This window comes from Atta cephalotes (assembly GCF_000143395.1).
Source record: "Atta cephalotes unplaced genomic scaffold scaffold00015, whole genome shotgun sequence".
NCBI classification, from domain to species: domain Eukaryota; kingdom Metazoa; phylum Arthropoda; class Insecta; order Hymenoptera; family Formicidae; genus Atta; species Atta cephalotes.
The window spans coordinates 289,775-309,794 of NW_012130079.1; the positions used below are offsets into that span (position 1 = coordinate 289,775).

Genomic DNA, 20,020 nt, shown 5'->3' on the forward strand with positions numbered 1-20,020 from the left:
TACTAGTATATATATAATATATATATATATATATATATATATATATATATATATATATATAGAGTAGACTATTTTAATATTCATACCCAATTATTTTTTTCCCTTAATTCTTTTACAAAATAATATCTTAGACATAAATTGTATGATTATATGATTGTATTTAAAAAAGATTAAATAACGGTAAAATTAATTTTTGAAAAAAATCAATTTTCGAGATCAATAAAGATTATCGCCACTGTTTAAAATAAAATTATAGGATTTTTTTTTATGTAATACGATCCCTCTAAATATTGTTTAAATTGTTGGCAAAAATGTAGGTTTCTGGGCGTCTAAGCAACCAAATCCGCTATCAGGCGAATGCGTGGACGTTGCCTTGACGGATAACCAGCAAACGTGGGAATTGACCACATGCGAGTCGCTTCTTCCTTTCATGTGTCGTGCCGACGCCTGTCCTTCTGGTAAGTCCATTCACATAAATTGCGACGAGCGATGTAAGCGGTCGCATAACGGCCGACGCAAGCTATTCTCTATATATTTCACGTAGAACGGAATGATAATCCGCCGTGACGGGATAACTCCACAGGTTCGTTCCATTGCTCGAATGGCAAGTGTATCAACGCGGCGTTTAAATGTGACAAGCAGGACGACTGCGGCGATTATTCCGACGAATTGGACTGCCCGGCTAACTGCCAGTATTATATGGCAAGCAGCGGCGATGTCGTAGAAAGCCCAAATTACCCGCATAAATATGCACCCCTCAGCAATTGTAAGTGGACGCTGGAGGGCCCTCAAGGACATAATATTCTCTTGCAGGTGAATTATTGTGATTATTTACTCGATAAATATTCCTTGTTCAATATGCTAATGCTACACACTTAATGCTACTTATATAATATATTGTAACAGTCACAAGTCGATATAATTGGAATGAAATTTAAAATGAATCACGATTCATGTTCTAGTTTCAAGAATTCGAGACCGAGAAGAGTTTCGATATAGTGCAGATTCTCGTAGGTGGTAGAACCGAGGAGAAATCTGTAAATCTCGCGACTCTTTCCGGCAAGCAGGATTTCAGCAACAAACTCTTCGTCTCGGCTTCAAACTTCATGATTATAAAATTCAGCTCCGATGCCTCGGTAGAGAGAAAGGGCTTCCGTGCCTCGTGGAAGACTGAACCGCAAGCCTGCGGCGGAATCCTTAGAGCGACGCCACAAGGACAAGTGCTCATATCCCCCGGATATCCCCAGAATTATCCCGGTGGATTGGAGTGTTTGTATATCCTCCAGGCTCAACCGGGACGCATAATGTCTCTGGAAGTATGTTGAACTTTTACTATTTATCCATTTAAATCAATGCAAAATGTTGATACGGCAAAGCTGATATCTCAAATATTCTGGAGAACTCTTCTACTTTGAGATGTCAACTTTGCCGAACACTTTTATTAGAAAACATATTTTATTGGAAAATGCATTTTAATATAAAAAATTTACCTTAAAATTATATTATATAAAAAATAATAATATGGCGCTAGCAATCAATTACAAAAGTTCATGCGATAGTCAAAGTATTACTACAGCGTTAAAATTCTTTTAAACAAGGATTAAAAGTGTCTGTGAAATTCAATTACTTCTCGTTTCTAGATTGAGGATTTGGATCTTGAAACGAATCGAGATTATATTCTTGTGAGGGACGGAGATTCGCCTATGAGCAAACCGATTGCACGTCTCACCGGAAAATCGGAGGACAATCCAACAGTAATCATATCTACCGGAAATAATTTGTATTTGTACTTTAAAACGAGCCTCGGCGATTCCAGGCGTGGTTTCAGCATTCGCTTCACGCAGGGTTGTAAAGCTACAATCATTGCAAGAAACGGAACGGTTCAATCACCATCTTATGGTCTCAACGATTATCCTAATAATCAGGAATGTTTGTACAAAATAAAAAATCCAGACAGGGGGCCGCTGTCACTGAAATTCACTAACTTCACCGTTCACAAAACCGACTACGTACAAGTAAGTTTGTTTATGTTATATACGCAACGAAGTTTCGTAATGTCTTTACGCACGTTCAGATTATTAATTTTCCCTCTTTCGCGGGAAATTGGTAGATATACGATGGTTCCAATACAAACGGTCTACGCTTGCATTCCGGAAGCGGTTTTACCTCTAGCACTCGACCTAAGATCACGCTCACCGCGGAAAGCGGAGAAATGCTCGTTAGGTTCGTCTCTGATGCTTTGCACAGCAACATCGGCTGGCAGGCTAAGTTTTCTGCTGGTAAGCCATTATTTTCACATCTGATGTTACGTAAAGAAAGTAACATGTAATTACATAATGATATTATTAAGATATCTTTTACTTCAAAAGGGACTCAACTCAAAAGATTAAGCTTCTCAAAAAAGAGAAAAACTATTTTTTGACCTAACAGAAAATTATTGACTAATCGAATAACATCAGTAAAAAAAAATCTATTCTTAACGTGATTAAATGTCATATTTATTATTTTTATTTCACGATTCTTAAAAACCATTTTTTTTCTTTTTAATGATATCTTTAACTACTCTTTTTGACGATTTTTTATGAAATTAAGTTAGTTACTTAGTTAGTCACTTTTGATGACTGATAGAAGAACGTTTACCCCTAACTTATTCATCATAATAATTTAAAAAAAAAAGCACGTTCTTACAGTTGTCTCACTTTTGAAATAAGGGAATTTCTATATATCAGTTGTTTTATATTTCTATCGCATTTTAATGAATTTATCTATATGTAACAATGATAGTCCTACTAATATTATAAAAAACATATTAATTGTAGATTGTCCTGTGTTGCAACCTGGCGAGGGAGCTTTAGCGTCCAATCGAGATACAGCATTCGGCACAGTAGTTACGTTTTCCTGCCCACTAGGGCAAGAGTTTGCCACAGGCAAATCCAAGATTTCCACAGTATGTCTCCCCGGAGGAAACTGGTCCGTTATGTATATTCCTAAATGCCAGGAGGTGTACTGTGGCCCAGTACCTCAAATCGATAACGGATTCTCAATAGGTTCTTCAAACGTTACTTATCGAGGATTGGCGACCTATCAGTGTTACGCGGGATTCGCGTTTCCTTCCGGAAGACCAACGGAGAAGATTTCTTGTTTGGCTGATGGAAGATGGGAAAAGAAACCATCCTGCTTAGGTTCGTTAAAAGTTTCACAATCGACACGATTATATAGACGTGATATTAAATGAATAGATTTGTAGAGATAGATTTGTATTGAAAAAATACGCATATAATTATGTTTTCAGCATCTCAATGCGCTCCGCTACCAGAGGCACCTCATGCTAATATAACCATCTTGAACGGAGGCGGTCGAAGTTACGGCACGATTGTTAGATTCGAATGCGAGCCCGGCTACGTTCGAAGCGGACATCCCGTCATTCTTTGTATGAGCAACGGTACCTGGTCTGACAAAGTACCAACATGTTCGCGTAAGTATAGTAAACAAAAATTAACATCAATTATATCTGATAATTATAATTTGATTTTTTTAATACTGTTAGTATATATATATATATATACACACACAGAACAAGATGTAACATATTAAATTTTTTTCTATGTTACTTATTTTTTTATTTTTTCATATTTTTGTCATTAATATTACTTATATTAAGTAAAAGTATAAAATATTGATAAGATTCGATTTTGACGGCCAGTATACATTCAGTAACTCTCCTTTACAGATTAATTCAACATTGAAAATTAATATAATAACATTTTTCTCTTTTATTGTAGGAGCTAAATGTCCGTTGTTACCTACGATTAAAAATGGATTTATTGTTGATATCGGCAAGGATTATTACTTTGGTGATGAAGTTAGGGTACAGTGCAATAAAGGATACAAGTTAACTGGATCAAATATTATACAATGTGGTCCTTATCAACGATTTGATAACGTACCAACTTGCGAAGGTAGATTTTATAACATAAATTATTTATTATAATGAGAAATGAGTGGTGTTACTTCCAATCTTTCCTTTGCCTCTATAGATATAAACGAATGCACATCGAGTCAATGCGATCTGGCGTCCACGGAATGCATAAACAATCCTGGTGCGTTTACCTGTAAGTGCAAGTCGGGCTTTGCACCGACTATGGAGTGTCGGCCTATCGGTGATCTTGGTCTCATCAACGGTGGCATTCCCGATGAGTCAATCACTGTTTCAAGCTCGGAAAATGGATATACAAAATCTGTAGGATATATTGACGTTTTCTATTCATAATCTTTCAGAGTATCCTTTTTTCTTTTTATAATACTAAATATTCATATATTTTCAAAGGGTATTCGTTTGAATAACGGCGATGGATGGTGCGGCAACAACATCGAACGGGGCACAAACTGGGTGACAATCGACATGAAAGCACCGACGATTATTCGCGGTTTCCGCACGCAGGTCGTAGCCAGGATCGACGGGAATATCGCGTATGCGTCAGCCGTGCGAATTCAATACACGAATGATTTGACGGACGTCTTCATAGATTACAAAAATCCAGACGGTACCCCGGTGGAGTTCAGGATGGCGGAAGCGACGCTTTCCATCTTGAATCTACCTATGCCAATCGAAGCTCGCTACGTAAGATTCAGGATACAGGATTACGTCGGTGCGCCGTGTATAAAGCTAGAGATAGTTGGTTGTACCAGATTGGAATGCGCGGATATTAACGAATGTGTCATCAGGAATGGTGGCTGCCATCAAAAGTGCATTAACAGTCCCGGCAGTTACTCCTGCATGTGTAACACGGGCTATGAACTGTACAAAGGTAATGGTACGGCCGGATTCAACTTGGCGAAGGGAGAAACTGGCGAAAGGGATGGCGATTTATATCAGAGAAATAAAACGTGCGTGCCATTGATGTGCCCACCATTGACAGCACCGGAAAATGGAAAATTATTGTCAACCAAGGTAAAATAAAAATTAAACAATATAATTTTTTTCATTACCCGAGTAAATATTTATTGCAATTATTATTATATATATATATTATCACTAAGAAAATATTTGTTTAAATGTGTGAATTTATTTATTAGGAGCAGCATCACTTTGGCGATCTCGTCAGATTTCAGTGCAATTTTGGTTACGTTTTATCTGGGTCCTCGGCTGTAATTTGTACTTCCTCTGGAGTTTGGAACGGAACTATTCCCGAATGTCAATGTAAGTACAGAACGTTTCAAAATTATCGCACATAAATTTTTGTCATATTGTCATATGATATATAGAAAAAAAGATCAATCTTTCTGCAAGAAATACACTATTATTCATTAGGCAACACTTGCAATTTTCTCGCATCTTATAAAAGTTAAGTTAAAAATATATATTTTTTTTATTTTAAAGATATGTATACAAATAAAAATTTCTACTCTTTCTTCTCTTTTCTGCAAACTTTTTAATTTTGATGCTAAAAAGTATATTATAAAAATAAATTTTTACACTAAAAATACTGCAAAAAGTATACAATTTTTTAAAAATCCATTTTAAAACTGAAAACCAATTAAAAAGGCTTTTTTAAAATATTTTTTTATTAGTTTTTATTTGATAATGTTTCATCAAACTACAGAGCAAAATTCCAGAGCCTTAAAAGGTGCGTTAAATTCACAGCATGTATCTCTCTGTGTTTATCCGCGAAACAAGTAGATAAGTGTCTAATCCATACACACACTAGCATTCTTTCATACCTCCTCTTTCTCTTTCTCTATTCAAATAACTTTTTCAAATGTGCTCTTTAACTGTTTACAGACGCGAAATGTGTATCACTGCCGGATGATAAAAGCGAGGGTCTTAGCGTGATCCGAAACGATGAGACCAGCGTGTTAGTACCTTTCAAGCAGAACGTCACTCTAAAATGCGGTACCAACGGCCGCTACTTGCGCAATACCGTGACATCCAATTTCCGACAATGCGTATACGATCCTAAATCCGGGTTGCCCGATTATTGGCTGTCTGGTCTGCAGCCAGCTTGCCCTCGCGTGGACTGCGGCAAGCCGCTTCCCACGCCCGGCGCCGAGTATGGCCAGTATCTTGACACCAAGCATCATTCCTCCTTCTTTTTCGGTTGTCAAGATACCTTTAAATTGGCCGGTCAGACCAATCGCAATGACAACGTTGTGCGTTGTCAAGCGAATAGCGTTTGGGACTTTGGCAACCTGCGATGCGAAGGTCCAGTCTGCGAGGATCCTGGTAGACCGAGTGACGGCTATCAAGTGGCGCGTAGCTACGAACAGGGTTCGGAGGTACAATTTGGTTGCAACAGACCCGGCTACATTCTCATTAGCCCGCGACCTATCGTCTGCATTCGCGAGCCTGAATGCAAGGTCATCAAACCACTCGGTTTAGCCTCTGGACGCATCCCAGATTCGGCGATAAATGCCACCTCCGAGAGACCGAACTACGAAGCTAGAAATGTCCGATTGAACTCAGTAACCGGCTGGTGCGGTAAGCAAGAAGCCTTTACGTACGTTAGCGTCGATCTTGGTCGTATCTATCGAGTGAAAGCAATCCTCGTCAAGGGTGTGATCACCAATGACATAGTTGGCAGACCCACAGAGATCCGTTTCTTCTATAAGCAGGCGGAAAATGAGAATTACGTCGTCTATTTCCCAAATTTCAATCTGACTATGCGTGATCCCGGAAATTATGGCGAATTAGCGATGATCACCCTGCCTAAGTACGTGCAGGCCCGTTTTGTGATCCTCGGTATCGTTAGCTACATGGACAATGCCTGTCTCAAGTTCGAGCTTATGGGATGCGAGGAACCGGTGACTGAACCGTTACTGGGTTACGATTACGGATTCTCACCTTGTGTAGACAACGAGGCGCCGGTCTTTCAGAACTGCCCGCAACAACCGATAATTGTACAGAAGGGAGCCAACGGAGAATTGCTACCGGTGAATTTCACAGTGCCAACCGCCGTCGACAACAGCGGCAGTATCGCCCGAGTGGAAGTGAAGCCTCAAAGTTTCAAAACTCCCATTCGAATCTTTGAAGACACATTCGTGAAATATATAGCTTTCGATTACGATGGCAATGTAGCCATTTGTGAGATCAACATTACTGTTCCGGGTTAGTAACAATTTTCAATTTATCTAATATTTTATCTAATATTTATCTAAAGACTTATTTCGCGTTATAACACTCCAAGTATCAATGTTTCTTACTTACTATAAGAACCAAATAAATTAGTATGAAAATAATGAAAATGATAAAGATTCGAATATTTCATTAATATGAAGGATATAATTATTGAAAATATCAAATAATTTCAGAACCTTATCTTTTACAAAAAAATATATTATTATTCCAATATAAAGTTACAATAATGTTACAGTTACAATAATGACCGTTTGGTAGTATCTATTAATAGCGTATGTTTAAAATTAAAAAATTTTAAATTAAAAATTTTTTAATTTTTTAATAGTATACTAGTATGCTTAAAAATATTGTATTATGTATAATTCTATATAATATAATATTATATTTAAGGATAAATTTTATTTAATCTTAATCAAATTATTAATTAATGTTCATTAATATTAAATTAATTGGTATATTCTGATATCTCAGATATAACTCCACCGAAACTGAGCTGTCCCCAGAGTTACGTTATCGAATTGATTGACCAACAAGAGAGTTACCCCATTAATTTCAATGAGACGCGAAAACGCATTAACGCCACGGATGCGTCCGGACCTGTAACGATTACTTTCGTCCCAGAACGTGCAGTGATTCGAATCGGCAATTTTGAAAACGTTACGGTATATGCGACAGACTCCAGCGGCAATAGAGCAGTTTGTCACTTTCAAGTTTCGGTCCAGGCAACGCCCTGTGTTGATTGGGAACTAAAACCGCCGGCTAATGGTAATCTGAAATGCATTCCTGGAGACCAAGGAATGCAGTGCAGAGCAACCTGTAAGGCTGGATATAGATTTACCGACGGATCACCCGTAAAAACATTCGGATGTGATATTAGCAAACGATGGACACCTTCGTCGGTGGTACCCGACTGCGTTTCCGAAAGTAAGTTTCTTATTTTGAGATTAACTTTATTTTATTTAGTATTATTTTATTACTTTATAATTATTATTACTTTATAATTTGTTTATAATTTTATTTAATAATGTTATTTTATAATGTTTTATACATTTTATATAATATGTTGCACTTTATTGGTATCTGTAGACACGCAACAGGCCGATTATCACGTAACTGCCACTGTAACTTATCGTGCGAACGGCGTCGTTTCTGAACAATCCTGCTTATCAAACTATCAAAAACTCATGGCTGCACATTACACGAATCTTGACGGTATTTTGACTCAACGTTGCTCCGCCATCAATGTGAATATGAACGTGTCTTTTGTCAGATCGCTGCCTTACCTGATTGAAGACAATGTTCTCGAGGTATATATACGTCAAGATCTTAATTATATATAAGATTAATGATACAATGTATTTAAATTAGGATTATTATTGACAGGGAATAAGATTAACGTAAATTTTCCACAAATTTTCCAGATGGTTTTCATTTTGGTAGTCGTTCCAGCACAACGTCAAACGAAATTGTACGATTTTTGTGGCTCCACGTTGAGTCTAATCTTCGATCTAAAGGTCCCTTATGCGAGCGCAGTTATCGAGCCTTTATTAAACGTTTCTGCGATTGGCAACCAATGTCCTCCTCTCCGTGCTCTCAAATCAACTACTAACAGGGGCTTCACATGCAGTATTGGCGAAGTATTGAACATGGATACCAACGATGTTCCCCGTTGTTGTAAGACATATTTCGTACTCTTTAATCTCGAAATAATCATCTGAGGTTTTTATACCTTTGCGAGGAAAAAATGTAAATTGTTGTAAAATGAATATTATTCAGCACATTTTTTTCTTTTTCGATAATTATTTTTTTTATACGCACTTCCATTTTAACAATTTATTAGTGATCATTTTATAATGACCCTAAGCCATTTTATTAATTGTCAATTTTTTAGAAATAATCATAATAAACTACTTAATATTTTTATTTCATTAGTAATATTTATTTGGTTTCTATTTTTTTTTAAATTGTGAATAAGTTAATATGTTGAATAATACTAATACGTTAATACTAATATGTAATGTTAATACTAATATGTAAATACTAATAAATCAATCAATAATATTAAACATAATATTGTGACAATTATAGTGATTTTTAATTGTAATGTAAAAATATCTCGAGTAATCATTTGCATAAAACGAATAAAGAGTACTTACTACTACTACTACTTCCGATACTACTTGTATTACTTTCTTCATAAAATCTTAATAAATTGCAATCCTTATACATTTTCAGTGCATTGTCCTGCTGGAACCTTCGCCGAAGAGAAACAAAAGCTATGCACAGCCTGTCCAAAAGGCTTTTATCAGAACAGTGATCGACAAGGTTCCTGTTTACGCTGTCCATTCGGCATGTATACAAAGGAAGAAGGTTCGAAGAGCATAGACGATTGCATACCGGTCTGTGGTTACGGCACGTACTCACCTACCGGTCTCGTGCCTTGCCTCGAATGTCCCAGGAACAGCTACACCGGCGAGCCGCCGATTGGAGGCTATAAGGACTGCCAGACCTGTCCGGCTGGAACATTCACCTACCAACCAGCTGCGCCTGGTCGCGATCGTTGCCGCGCCAAGTGTTCGCCGGGCATGTATTCGGATACGGGACTTGCTCCTTGCGCTCAATGTCCTAAGAACTTCTTCCAGCCTCAGCACGGCGCGATCACATGCGTCGAGTGTCCCACAAACATGTATACGGACGGATCTGGTTCAGTCGGCCGCGAGGAATGCAAGCCTGTCCAGTGCACCGACAGTGTATGTCAGCATGGTGGTCTCTGCGTACCGATGGGACATGGTATACACTGCTATTGTCCAGCCGGTTTCTCTGGAAGACGCTGCGAGATCGATATCGATGAGTGTGCGTCTCAGCCGTGCTATAACGGTGCCACTTGCATAGATCTGCCGCAAGGCTACAGATGTCAATGCGCCAACAGCTATTCTGGCATAAATTGCCAAGAAGAGAAATCAGATTGTACAAATGACACATGTCCGGAAAGAGCTATGTGCAAAGATGAGCCTGGAATTAATAATTACACATGTCTCTGCCGATCCGGATACACCGGAGTTGATTGTGATATCACTGTAAGTGCTCTTCTTTATGAGATTTCCTCAATAAAAAAAGTTCTCAAAATATTTCAATAATATTTTTGAGAATTTGTCATTTATGAAGACTTCTGAAAAAATATTTTAAATATTTTCAGAGAGTTTATAAGATTTTTTTTAAATTGTAGAATAAGAAATTTTAGAATATTTTAAAATTCATATACATAAAAAATTCTAAAAAAGATGTAAATTTTTTCAGAATTTCTAAAAAGAGTTCTGATTCAATAATATAACATGAATAAAAAAAATCTGAGAAATTTTCTAAAAAGTTATAAAATTATGCATAAATTTTGAAAAATGCTAAAAAATTGCATAAGAATTTAAAAAAAAATTTTTTTTGTCAGGATCCTTGTAAAAAAAATCTAACAAAATTTGATAAAAAATGTATCAACGTGATCAAATCATATTTCAGCGAACAAACCGACTTTATTTTTATTTATCATTTTAATGTCAAAGTAAAAGAGTTTATCTGTAAACATTAAATCCTCTATAAACTATTTATATTTAATTTACGTATCTAATTTTATTTCTTTTCACATCTTTATACAGATAAATCCTTGTACAGCCAGTGGAAATCCTTGCAACAACGGCGCTACTTGCGTGGCTCTTCAGCAAGGCCGCTACAAATGCGATTGTCTGCCAGGGTGGGAAGGTCAAAGTTGTGAAATCAATACCAATGATTGCGCTGAGCGACCTTGTCTGCTTGGTGCCAACTGCACTGATCAAATCGCTGATTTCTCCTGCGACTGTCCGCACGGATTTACTGGCAAACGCTGCCATGAGAAAATCGATCTCTGCTTAGGCAAACCTTGCCTAAATGGAATCTGCGTGGACAAACTCTTCAGCCACGAGTGCATCTGCCATCCAGGATGGACAGGTGCGGCCTGCGATACGAACATCAACGAATGTGCATCTAGACCATGCCGAAACAACGGTCAATGCATCGATCACATCGATGATTATGCTTGCACTTGCGAGCCCGGTTACACAGGCAAGCAGTGCCAACACACGATTGATGACTGCGCATCAGATCCTTGTCAGAACGGAGCCACATGCATAGATCAGCTGCAGGGCTTCACCTGCAGATGCAGACCTGGCTTCGTCGGATTGCAGTGCGAAGCGGAACGCGACGAATGTCAGAGCGATCCTTGCAATCCAGTTGGCACTGAACGCTGCATAGATCTCGATAATACCTTCGTCTGCCACTGTCGCGAAGGTTACACCGGATCGTCCTGCGAGATCAATATAGACGACTGTGCGTCAGATCCATGCTTGAATGGCGCAACATGTAGAGACGAAATCGGTGGTTTCAAGTGCATATGTCCGGAGGGATGGAATGGAGTGTACTGTCAAATGGATGTCGGCATGTGCCAGAATCGACCTTGCCAGAACGACGCTACTTGCGTGGATTTATTCTTGGATTATTTCTGTGTGTAAGTATACACTTTACACAAAAGAACAGTTTTTTCTGCACTCAGAGAAAAAATATAACAATTATAAGGGTGATAACTATTTTACATATAGAATTAATGTATCGCTGCGCTTGGCTTAGCGCCATGTCTCCTGATATTAAATAGATTATTTTTACAATTATTAAATAGATTATTTTATAGTTATGACAACTACATAGTTTATATATTCAACTATATATATTAATTCGACATATAAAAGTTGTATAGTTGTTACTTTTATAGTTGTGTTGACATTATATTTTTCTTTGATAATGAGTGTAAAATATTAAAAAATTTAGCTAGATACACAGATACTGCATAATTATTTTTTTGATAATCCAAACAAAATTATTTTTAGATTCATATTTAGATCAATTTTCAGATACTTTAGCAAAACTGTTCTTTCCGAGTATGATGATTTCGTGTGAATGATAAATTTGTCGGTTTATACGAATTTTCAATCAACAGTTGTCCGTCTGGCACCGACGGTAAGCAATGCGAAACGGCACCGGAACGCTGTATCGGAAACCCATGCATGCACCACGGCCGCTGTCAGGATTTCGGTTCCGGCTTAAATTGTACTTGCTCTAATGATTATACCGGAATTGGCTGTCAATACGAATACGACGCCTGCCAAGCTGGTGCTTGCAAAAATGGAGCCACGTGTATCGATGAAGGTCCCGGATATACCTGCATATGCCCTCCAGGATATACTGGTATAATTTCTTAACACATGTATCTACAATCAAAGGAACAGTTATGATAGTGGCTACAACTATGGCAACTCTACTAATTATATAAGTTTTGTATCAAAAATTAATGTACATAGTTTCAAGAACTATAAAATAATTAAATTTATTCACACACACACACACACACACACACACACACACACAAAATAAATTCTACATATAAAACTTGTATAGTTGTTACCATTATACATATATTTTTTTTTTAGACATCGTTTACGATTTATCTAATCAAACGTATTTATTATTTCTAAAAAATTAATTCTTCAATCTGCATTAGGTCAAACTTGCGAAGAAGATATAATTGATTGCAAAGAGAATTCTTGTCCACCATCGGCAACTTGTATCGATCTCACAGGCAAATTCTTCTGTCAATGTCCATTCAACTTAACTGGTGACGATTGCAGAAAATGTATGTTTCTCAGACTTTTTTTATTAAAATATTATATTAGAGACAAAAAATTCATTTGCATCGTTTAATTTTTATTTAAAATTTTTATAGCTATCCAAGTGGATTACGACTTGTACTTCAGCGATCAAGGACGGAGCAGCGCTTCGCAAATCATTCCATTCTTCACTAATTCCGCGAAAAGCCTGACTGTTGCTATGTGGGTACAATTTACGCAGAGAGACGAAGGTGGAAATTTCTTCACTCTTTATAGTGTCAGGTATATGCTTATTTACACTTGTTTCGTTTGAAACTTATTATACTTATTGTTAGTGTAAAGCTTAATAATTCACATACGAATACATACATATTTTCTTCAGCTCAGCACACGTTCCAACAAATCGAAGACTTATGATCCAGGCACAAAGTAATGGTGTCCACGTATCTCTTTTCCATGACTTGCAAGACGTCTACCTACCATTCAGAGAATACGCAACCATAAACGATGGACAATGGCATCACATTGCTGTTGTGTGGAACGGTGAGAATGGCGGAGAACTCATTTTAATCACAGAAGGCCTGATTGCTAGCAAGACCGAAGGCTATGGTAGCGGCAGATCACTCCCAGCTTAGTAAGTGCCCTTTCAAAAAAAACATCAAAAATCATGAGCATCTTTTTTCAGTGTTCCTCTGATGATTCCTTTTTATCATATTAGAAAATAAATATATTTATTGAACATTAAAATTTTCTACAGCGCATGGACAGTATTAGGAAAACCACAAAGCGAGAATACAAAAAGTTACACGGAATTAGGCTTCCAAGGCCATCTGACCAAGGTACAAGTCTGGGGTCGTGCGTTGCACGTGACGAATGAGATTCAAAAGCAAGTTCGCGACTGCCGTACGGAACCAGTTCTCTATCAAGGACTAGTGTTGACGTGGGCGGGATATGACGAAACCGCGGGTGGTGTCGAGAGAGTCGTGCCGTCGCATTGCGGGCAGCGTGTGTGTCCACTCGGTTATGGTGGTAATAAATGTCAACAACTCGAGGTCGATAAGATTACGCCCGAAGTGAGAGGTTGTCCAGGCGATCTTTGGGTAATTGCCCAGAATGGATCGTCGATCGTCAGTTGGGACGAGCCACATTTCACCGACAACATCGGCGTCGTAAGAGTCCAGGAGAAGAACGGACATCGATCCGGGCAGACTCTGATGTGGGGCACTTATGACATTAGCTACGTGGCTTACGATCAGGCTGGAAACTCGGCTACTTGCAACTTTAAAGTTTACGTGTTGTGTAAGTAAAGTCATTTCCTCACACTGAGAAAAAAATTCCAGTTAATACCAGTACGTAAAAATAACATAACTGTATCAATGTTATAATTTCGCACTCAATAGAAATGTGATATAATATATGGTATTATATAAAATGACATTGTTGAGTACAAAATTATAACATTGATATTGTGTTACTTTTGATTTGTTTCGACCGGAGGTTTAGTACTTGTGACTGTATGGTAAAATAATTATGATGCGAATTCTATTTTTATAATTATTACTGAAATGTTAATGATAATAATTATATTTATAGTTCTATCAAATATCAGCTAATATTTGTCTAATAACGCTAAAATATCTCTCTAGAAAATGATATTTTTTCGTGAAATTTACGCGCGCGTGTAAATTTGCAAAAGTTATACAAACTCTTCTCGTTGCAGCTGACTTTTGCCCGACACTGAAAGATCCTGTCGGTGGTACGCAACAATGCAAAGACTGGGGTTCGGGAGGTCAGTTCAAGGTCTGCGAGATTTCCTGTAATACTGGACTTCGGTTCTCACAGGAAGTCCCTAAATTTTACACGTGCGGCGCAGAAGGCTTCTGGAGACCTACCAGTGATCCCAGTCTACCTTTGATATATCCAGCTTGTACGAGTAAGCATTTTACATTTCATTAATTTTCTCTTACAACAATCTTATTCCTTAATATATACATGATTACGTCATTCGATCCTGCATATTTTTCTTCTTTGAAATATCAGAAGTGTCTGGCTATAAATAATTTCTATCCTTTTTTGTTTTTTAACACAACTTTACAAATACTTTCTAAAGGTGATAAAATACATGTAAAAACTACTCAATGATTTTTGTATACTTGTAAAAGTGATGAAAATTCATCTAGCTAGGACACGAATGACCTATCGAGTGTAGTAAAGGATTGAAAAATTATTGTGTGTACTAAGGTTTACTTTCTGCATAGCTTAACGTATACTTTGTTTCAGGCGCTACGTCAGCCCAAAGAGTCTTCAGAATTAGGATGAATTTCCCCACATCGGTGCTCTGCAACGAGGCCGGCCAAGGTGTACTCAAACAGAAGGTTCGAAATGCCGTAAATTCCTTGAATAGAGACTGGAACTTCTGTTCGTATTCTTATGAAGGTAATAAACAACGCAAATTACAAATGGATTATCTTTTATAATTACACATTTTCTGCATTAATCTAATTTCTTACACTTTTATTTTTTTTTTTTCCAGGAACTCGCGAATGCAAGGATCTTCATATTGATGTACAATGCGATCATCGCACACGCACAACGAGAGAAACGAGCGAAGAAGACGGTGGAACATATGTCATTTCCGCTGTCGTACCCGCGGAACCGTAAGTGTGCTCAAATATATATTATAATCTTTATAATTAATTTCCAAGATGATGTCTTGGAAAATGTTGCCGTTCAAACATTTGCAGGTGCGAGTCGCAATTTTATAAACACACCAACTCGCCAATCACTCTAAATGCATTTTCCTCTTATTTAAAATAATTTTATCTATGTAAACCATGGCTTGCTTCTGTATATCAATGTCAATCACTTAATTGTTAGATACTGCATCAGTATCTATTTTATTGACCGCGCTGCGCATTACTGTTAGCTTTCGCTTACAGTGAATTTTCGTACTGAGTATTTTTGTTACTTGTGTTGCATCATAGAACGAGAAAGGGTCGCCAAGGCAGTGACACTTACGAGGTGGAGATCTCGTTCCCGGCGATAAAGTAAGGACAGCTCGATTCAAGTCAGCGAGATTCAATTCATACATCGGTTTTACTCCATTCGTCATCATTTCTAATACGTTACCACTCATACATCGTACAGTTTATGATAATTACCGGGGTTAATCATGTTTCAGCGTTCCCTTATCCTATAATAATAATGCATAACTCTCAGATTTATATAATAAGCATTAAAAAGTCATCGAACGAATCATACTAACGACTAATCCTACAGTGAGAAAAGTATCAGATCAAGCCTTAGAACTGTATGAAAGTAAAAGCTGCACGTTCTTACTAACTGATCACGACTGATCACCATACATATAGGTGGGACGTCATCCCAGTAGGGAGCTGCAACAGGTGTCCACATATTTTCCGATAGTGATAACAATGTAACAAAATCAAGATCAAACCAAGCTGTTAGATCGCTTAGCATTTTCTTTATTTTATTAAAAAGAAATCTATTATTCGATACACTACTGGTGCACAGAATCGAAAATTTAAGCATGTGAAATAGATTTCACAAAAATTAAATGATTATGTGATTGTCTTAATGAAAATTTTTCTTAGACATCTTTATATTATATAATTTTTCACATTTTTATGTAAATTCTGAATTTTTTCGAAATTTACGTATAATTTTAAAACTTTTTAGAAAATTTCTCTTAAATTTTTGTATAAAATTATATAAAATTGGAACACTTCAAAAGTGCTGAAAGTCTTCACATTTTCTAGAATTCTTTGTATAAATTTTGAAGTTTCTAAGACCTCTAAGATTTCTCATTTTTCAATTTCCGAAATTTATAAAATCTGAAAAAATTTAAGATATTTTTTTTTAGAAATTTTTGTAAATTTAGTTAGAATGTGAATTCAAATTCTTAAAAATGTGTGAGATATTATAAGAATTTTTTTCACTATGGTAGAATTTAAAAAATGACATTCGATTAATTAATTCATGCCATTTTGTTAAGTTCTGTAACGCGCGCTTGCTTAACAATGATCCAACAGCTTCGGTTTACAAATATATAACAATTCCAATATACATTTGACAACATATGTGATCAATGTGATAGTGAATAAATACAGAAATTTGCGTGTATTAATAAAAGTGCTAAGGGTATGAGTGCGGTTTAACCTACGATACACGAGTCTACTGACGAGGATCCTGGTCTAAAGACAAGACTGCCCTAATTACACTCACTTCAAGATAACGGCTGTACATATTTGCGCAAATCCTTCCATGCTTGTTGCTATCACAAGTTCCATCAATTTATAAAACAACAATAAATAATTTTTAATTTATTTTCACAGCGATCCGATCCTGAACGCTAACTCAAACGAGCGCTCTACTGTGCAAATGCTGCTCGAAAGATTGATTCTTGAAGAGGACCAATTCGATGTCCATGACATTCTACCTAATACCGTGCCAGATCCCGCATCTCTCGTTCTGGAATCCGACTATGCCTGTCCCATTGGTCAAGTTGTTATGGCACCGGATTGTGGTAAGATATTGTGTATTTTATAAAAATTATTATTAAATAAAATTTTTAGAACAATTAACTGTAAAAGGTTAATTCCGAAAATATCGCAGCATGCTTTTTTAACGATAATAGATTTCACAAAAATTAAATGATTATGTGATTATCTTAATGAAATTTTTTTCTGTCAATAAATACATTTATTGATAAACTGTGTGTGATAAACTGTCAATAAATACATTTGAGAGAAACTCGATCATCTCGATTTCATTATCAACAATTCTTTTACAGTACCATGTGCAGTGGGAACATTCTATGATGAAGAAACGCAACAATGCGTGTCCTGTCCTATGGGTACTTACCAGAACGAGTCCGGGCAATTAAAATGCAATTCCTGTCCGATAATCGCCGGTCGTCCTAGTGTTACCGTGGGGCCTGGAGCGCGTAGCGCAGCGGATTGCAAGGAGCGTTGTTCTGCCGGCAAATACTACGATGATTTGGGAGGTCTCTGTCGTAGCTGCGGCCATGGATTTTATCAACCAAACGAGGGCAGCTTCTCTTGTCAGTTATGCGGCCTTGGAAAGACCACGAGAACTGCCGAAGCGGTGTCGAGGGAGGAATGCCGGGACGAGTGCGGATCTGGACAACAGTTAGCCGTCGAAGGAAAATGCGAACCTTGCCCACGTGGCACATACCGAACTCAAGGGATACAGGCATCCTGTCAGGCTTGTCCACTCGGCAGAACAACCCCGAATATGGGATCAGCAGCGATCGAGGAATGCTCGCTTCCGGTCTGTGAACCTGGAACTTTCCTCAACGGCACCCTCAATGAATGTGTGGAATGTAAGAAGGGAACTTATCAATCGGAACCGCAACAAACCTTCTGTATCCCATGTCCGCCGAATACCAGCACCAAAGGATCTGCTGCTGTAAGTTTTATTCTAAAGTATTAATAAATTTATACGGGAAAAATGATTTTAAAGGATTAAAATTTTTGTTAGCTCTGAAAATAATTTTGTTATTCAAATTGATTGCTAAAATAATAAAATTTTTTTGCAGCATTGTTTATCATTTTTTAAATTTCCAATATAATTATTTTTATGATCTACAAAATTATTTTAAGATCTATATTCAGTAAAATTTTAGATTTCTCAGCAGAATCGTTTTTTTCATATTTTTTTACTTGATATAAATATATATATACATATATATAATGTATAAATATAATTTTTTAAGTAAATTTTAAGTAAATTTTATATTTTGACAAATTTATTCAATGTTTAAAACTATTTATCAATGTATGGAAAACAAAGATAATATGCCAAACGATATTTGTTAACAGACAAACAAAGCAGATTGCACGAATCCTTGCGAAACTAGCGGCGAGGAAATGCATTGCGATGCAAATGCCTACTGCTTACTTATACCTGAGACTAGCGATTTCAAATGCGAATGTAAGCCCGGATACAATGGCACCGGAACTGTATGCATGGACGTGTGTTTGGGCTACTGCGACAATGAGGGCGTCTGCCTGAAGGATTCTCGCGGGCAACCTTCGTGCAGATGCAGTGGCAGCTTCACAGGCAAACATTGCATGGAGAAGTCCGAGTTCTTCTACATCACCGGTGGCATAGCGGGAGGTGTTATCCTGATCATTCTCGTGGTGCTGCTCGTTTGGATGATATGCGTCAGGTAAAGAAATTTGATTAGTCTATACTCACTATGTAATAACGGTTACATCTGCGATATCAAAAAAATTTCTCTTTTATTTGAGCATCTTAAGAAATTTTTCAGTAGTTTTTTATTTAGATAATAAATAAGATAAAATAAGACTTTAAAATTTTTATAAAATAATGAACAGTACAAAAGAGGGGTGACAAAAGAATCAGCGCGGTGCTTTGTGTGTGCAAAAACGTTATTTAAAAAAAAAAACCCTTCAATTATTCGCCTCATTTGCAATACATATAAATGTTCGCCCGTATGCGTTTTGACTTACTTTTACGTCATTATCAACAAAGAGATGAAAACTGCAATAATTCAAAAAGCATTTGTGCAAGTGTGCAGTAATTTTGACAACTATCAGTCAAATCATTAAAAATTCGGGTCTATCAAAGTTGACTGGCCAGAAGAATCAAAAAATTTCTATACTACAGCAAACTAAATACAACTCACATAACAGAAACAAATATAAAATATAAATAATAAATAAGAATATAAAATATAATCAAAACATAAAATTTTATAAAAAATAACATTACTTTAAGACTGTTCGCTACTCAGCAAGAGTCAAAATTCAATATTATTTAAGTAAACTATAAATTCGTATTTTATCGGTAACAAGAGATATCTTTTCTTTTCTATAGAGCATCTAAAAAGAAAGAGCCAAAGAAAATGCTTACTCCGGCAACCGATCAAAATGGCTCTCAAGTAAATTTCTATTATGGTGCGCCAACACCATACGCCGAGTCGATAGCGCCGTCACATCACAGCACGTATGCTCATTATTACGATGACGAAGAGGATGGCTGGGAGATGCCCAATTTCTACAACGAAACTTACATGAAAGGTAAGCGAATAACTTCTGTAACGAAAATTATAAAAGATAAACACTCTGAGAAAATATAGTAGTGGTAACTATAAAATAGTAACAGTACCTACAAGTTTTATATGTAGAACTAG

The 20,020-nt window shown here is 36.8% G+C and overlaps 1 protein-coding gene across 1 annotated transcript in view; it reads left to right on the plus strand.

Annotated features, from left to right (window-relative positions):
* LOC105618129 (sushi, von Willebrand factor type A, EGF and pentraxin domain-containing protein 1) overlaps window positions 1-20,020 on the plus strand; it is a 37,089-nt gene that overhangs the window by 13,984 nt on the left and 3,085 nt on the right. The window contains exons 5-34 of the mRNA XM_012199671.1: window positions 318-458; window positions 584-813; window positions 963-1,316; window positions 1,641-2,015; window positions 2,111-2,279; window positions 2,820-3,182; window positions 3,293-3,475; window positions 3,783-3,959; window positions 4,038-4,240; window positions 4,328-4,951; window positions 5,077-5,200; window positions 5,783-7,105; window positions 7,607-8,059; window positions 8,222-8,442; window positions 8,557-8,809; window positions 9,371-10,212; window positions 10,783-11,666; window positions 12,153-12,400; window positions 12,714-12,845; window positions 12,936-13,101; window positions 13,202-13,453; window positions 13,577-14,118; window positions 14,540-14,752; window positions 15,100-15,255; window positions 15,353-15,476; window positions 15,804-15,866; window positions 17,175-17,365; window positions 17,633-18,270; window positions 18,684-19,033; window positions 19,705-19,907. Coding sequence (XP_012055061.1) covers window positions 318-458; window positions 584-813; window positions 963-1,316; window positions 1,641-2,015; window positions 2,111-2,279; window positions 2,820-3,182; window positions 3,293-3,475; window positions 3,783-3,959; window positions 4,038-4,240; window positions 4,328-4,951; window positions 5,077-5,200; window positions 5,783-7,105; window positions 7,607-8,059; window positions 8,222-8,442; window positions 8,557-8,809; window positions 9,371-10,212; window positions 10,783-11,666; window positions 12,153-12,400; window positions 12,714-12,845; window positions 12,936-13,101; window positions 13,202-13,453; window positions 13,577-14,118; window positions 14,540-14,752; window positions 15,100-15,255; window positions 15,353-15,476; window positions 15,804-15,866; window positions 17,175-17,365; window positions 17,633-18,270; window positions 18,684-19,033; window positions 19,705-19,907 — 10,197 coding nt within the window. The remainder of the gene's footprint in view (window positions 1-317; window positions 459-583; window positions 814-962; window positions 1,317-1,640; window positions 2,016-2,110; window positions 2,280-2,819; window positions 3,183-3,292; window positions 3,476-3,782; window positions 3,960-4,037; window positions 4,241-4,327; window positions 4,952-5,076; window positions 5,201-5,782; window positions 7,106-7,606; window positions 8,060-8,221; window positions 8,443-8,556; window positions 8,810-9,370; window positions 10,213-10,782; window positions 11,667-12,152; window positions 12,401-12,713; window positions 12,846-12,935; window positions 13,102-13,201; window positions 13,454-13,576; window positions 14,119-14,539; window positions 14,753-15,099; window positions 15,256-15,352; window positions 15,477-15,803; window positions 15,867-17,174; window positions 17,366-17,632; window positions 18,271-18,683; window positions 19,034-19,704; window positions 19,908-20,020) is intronic.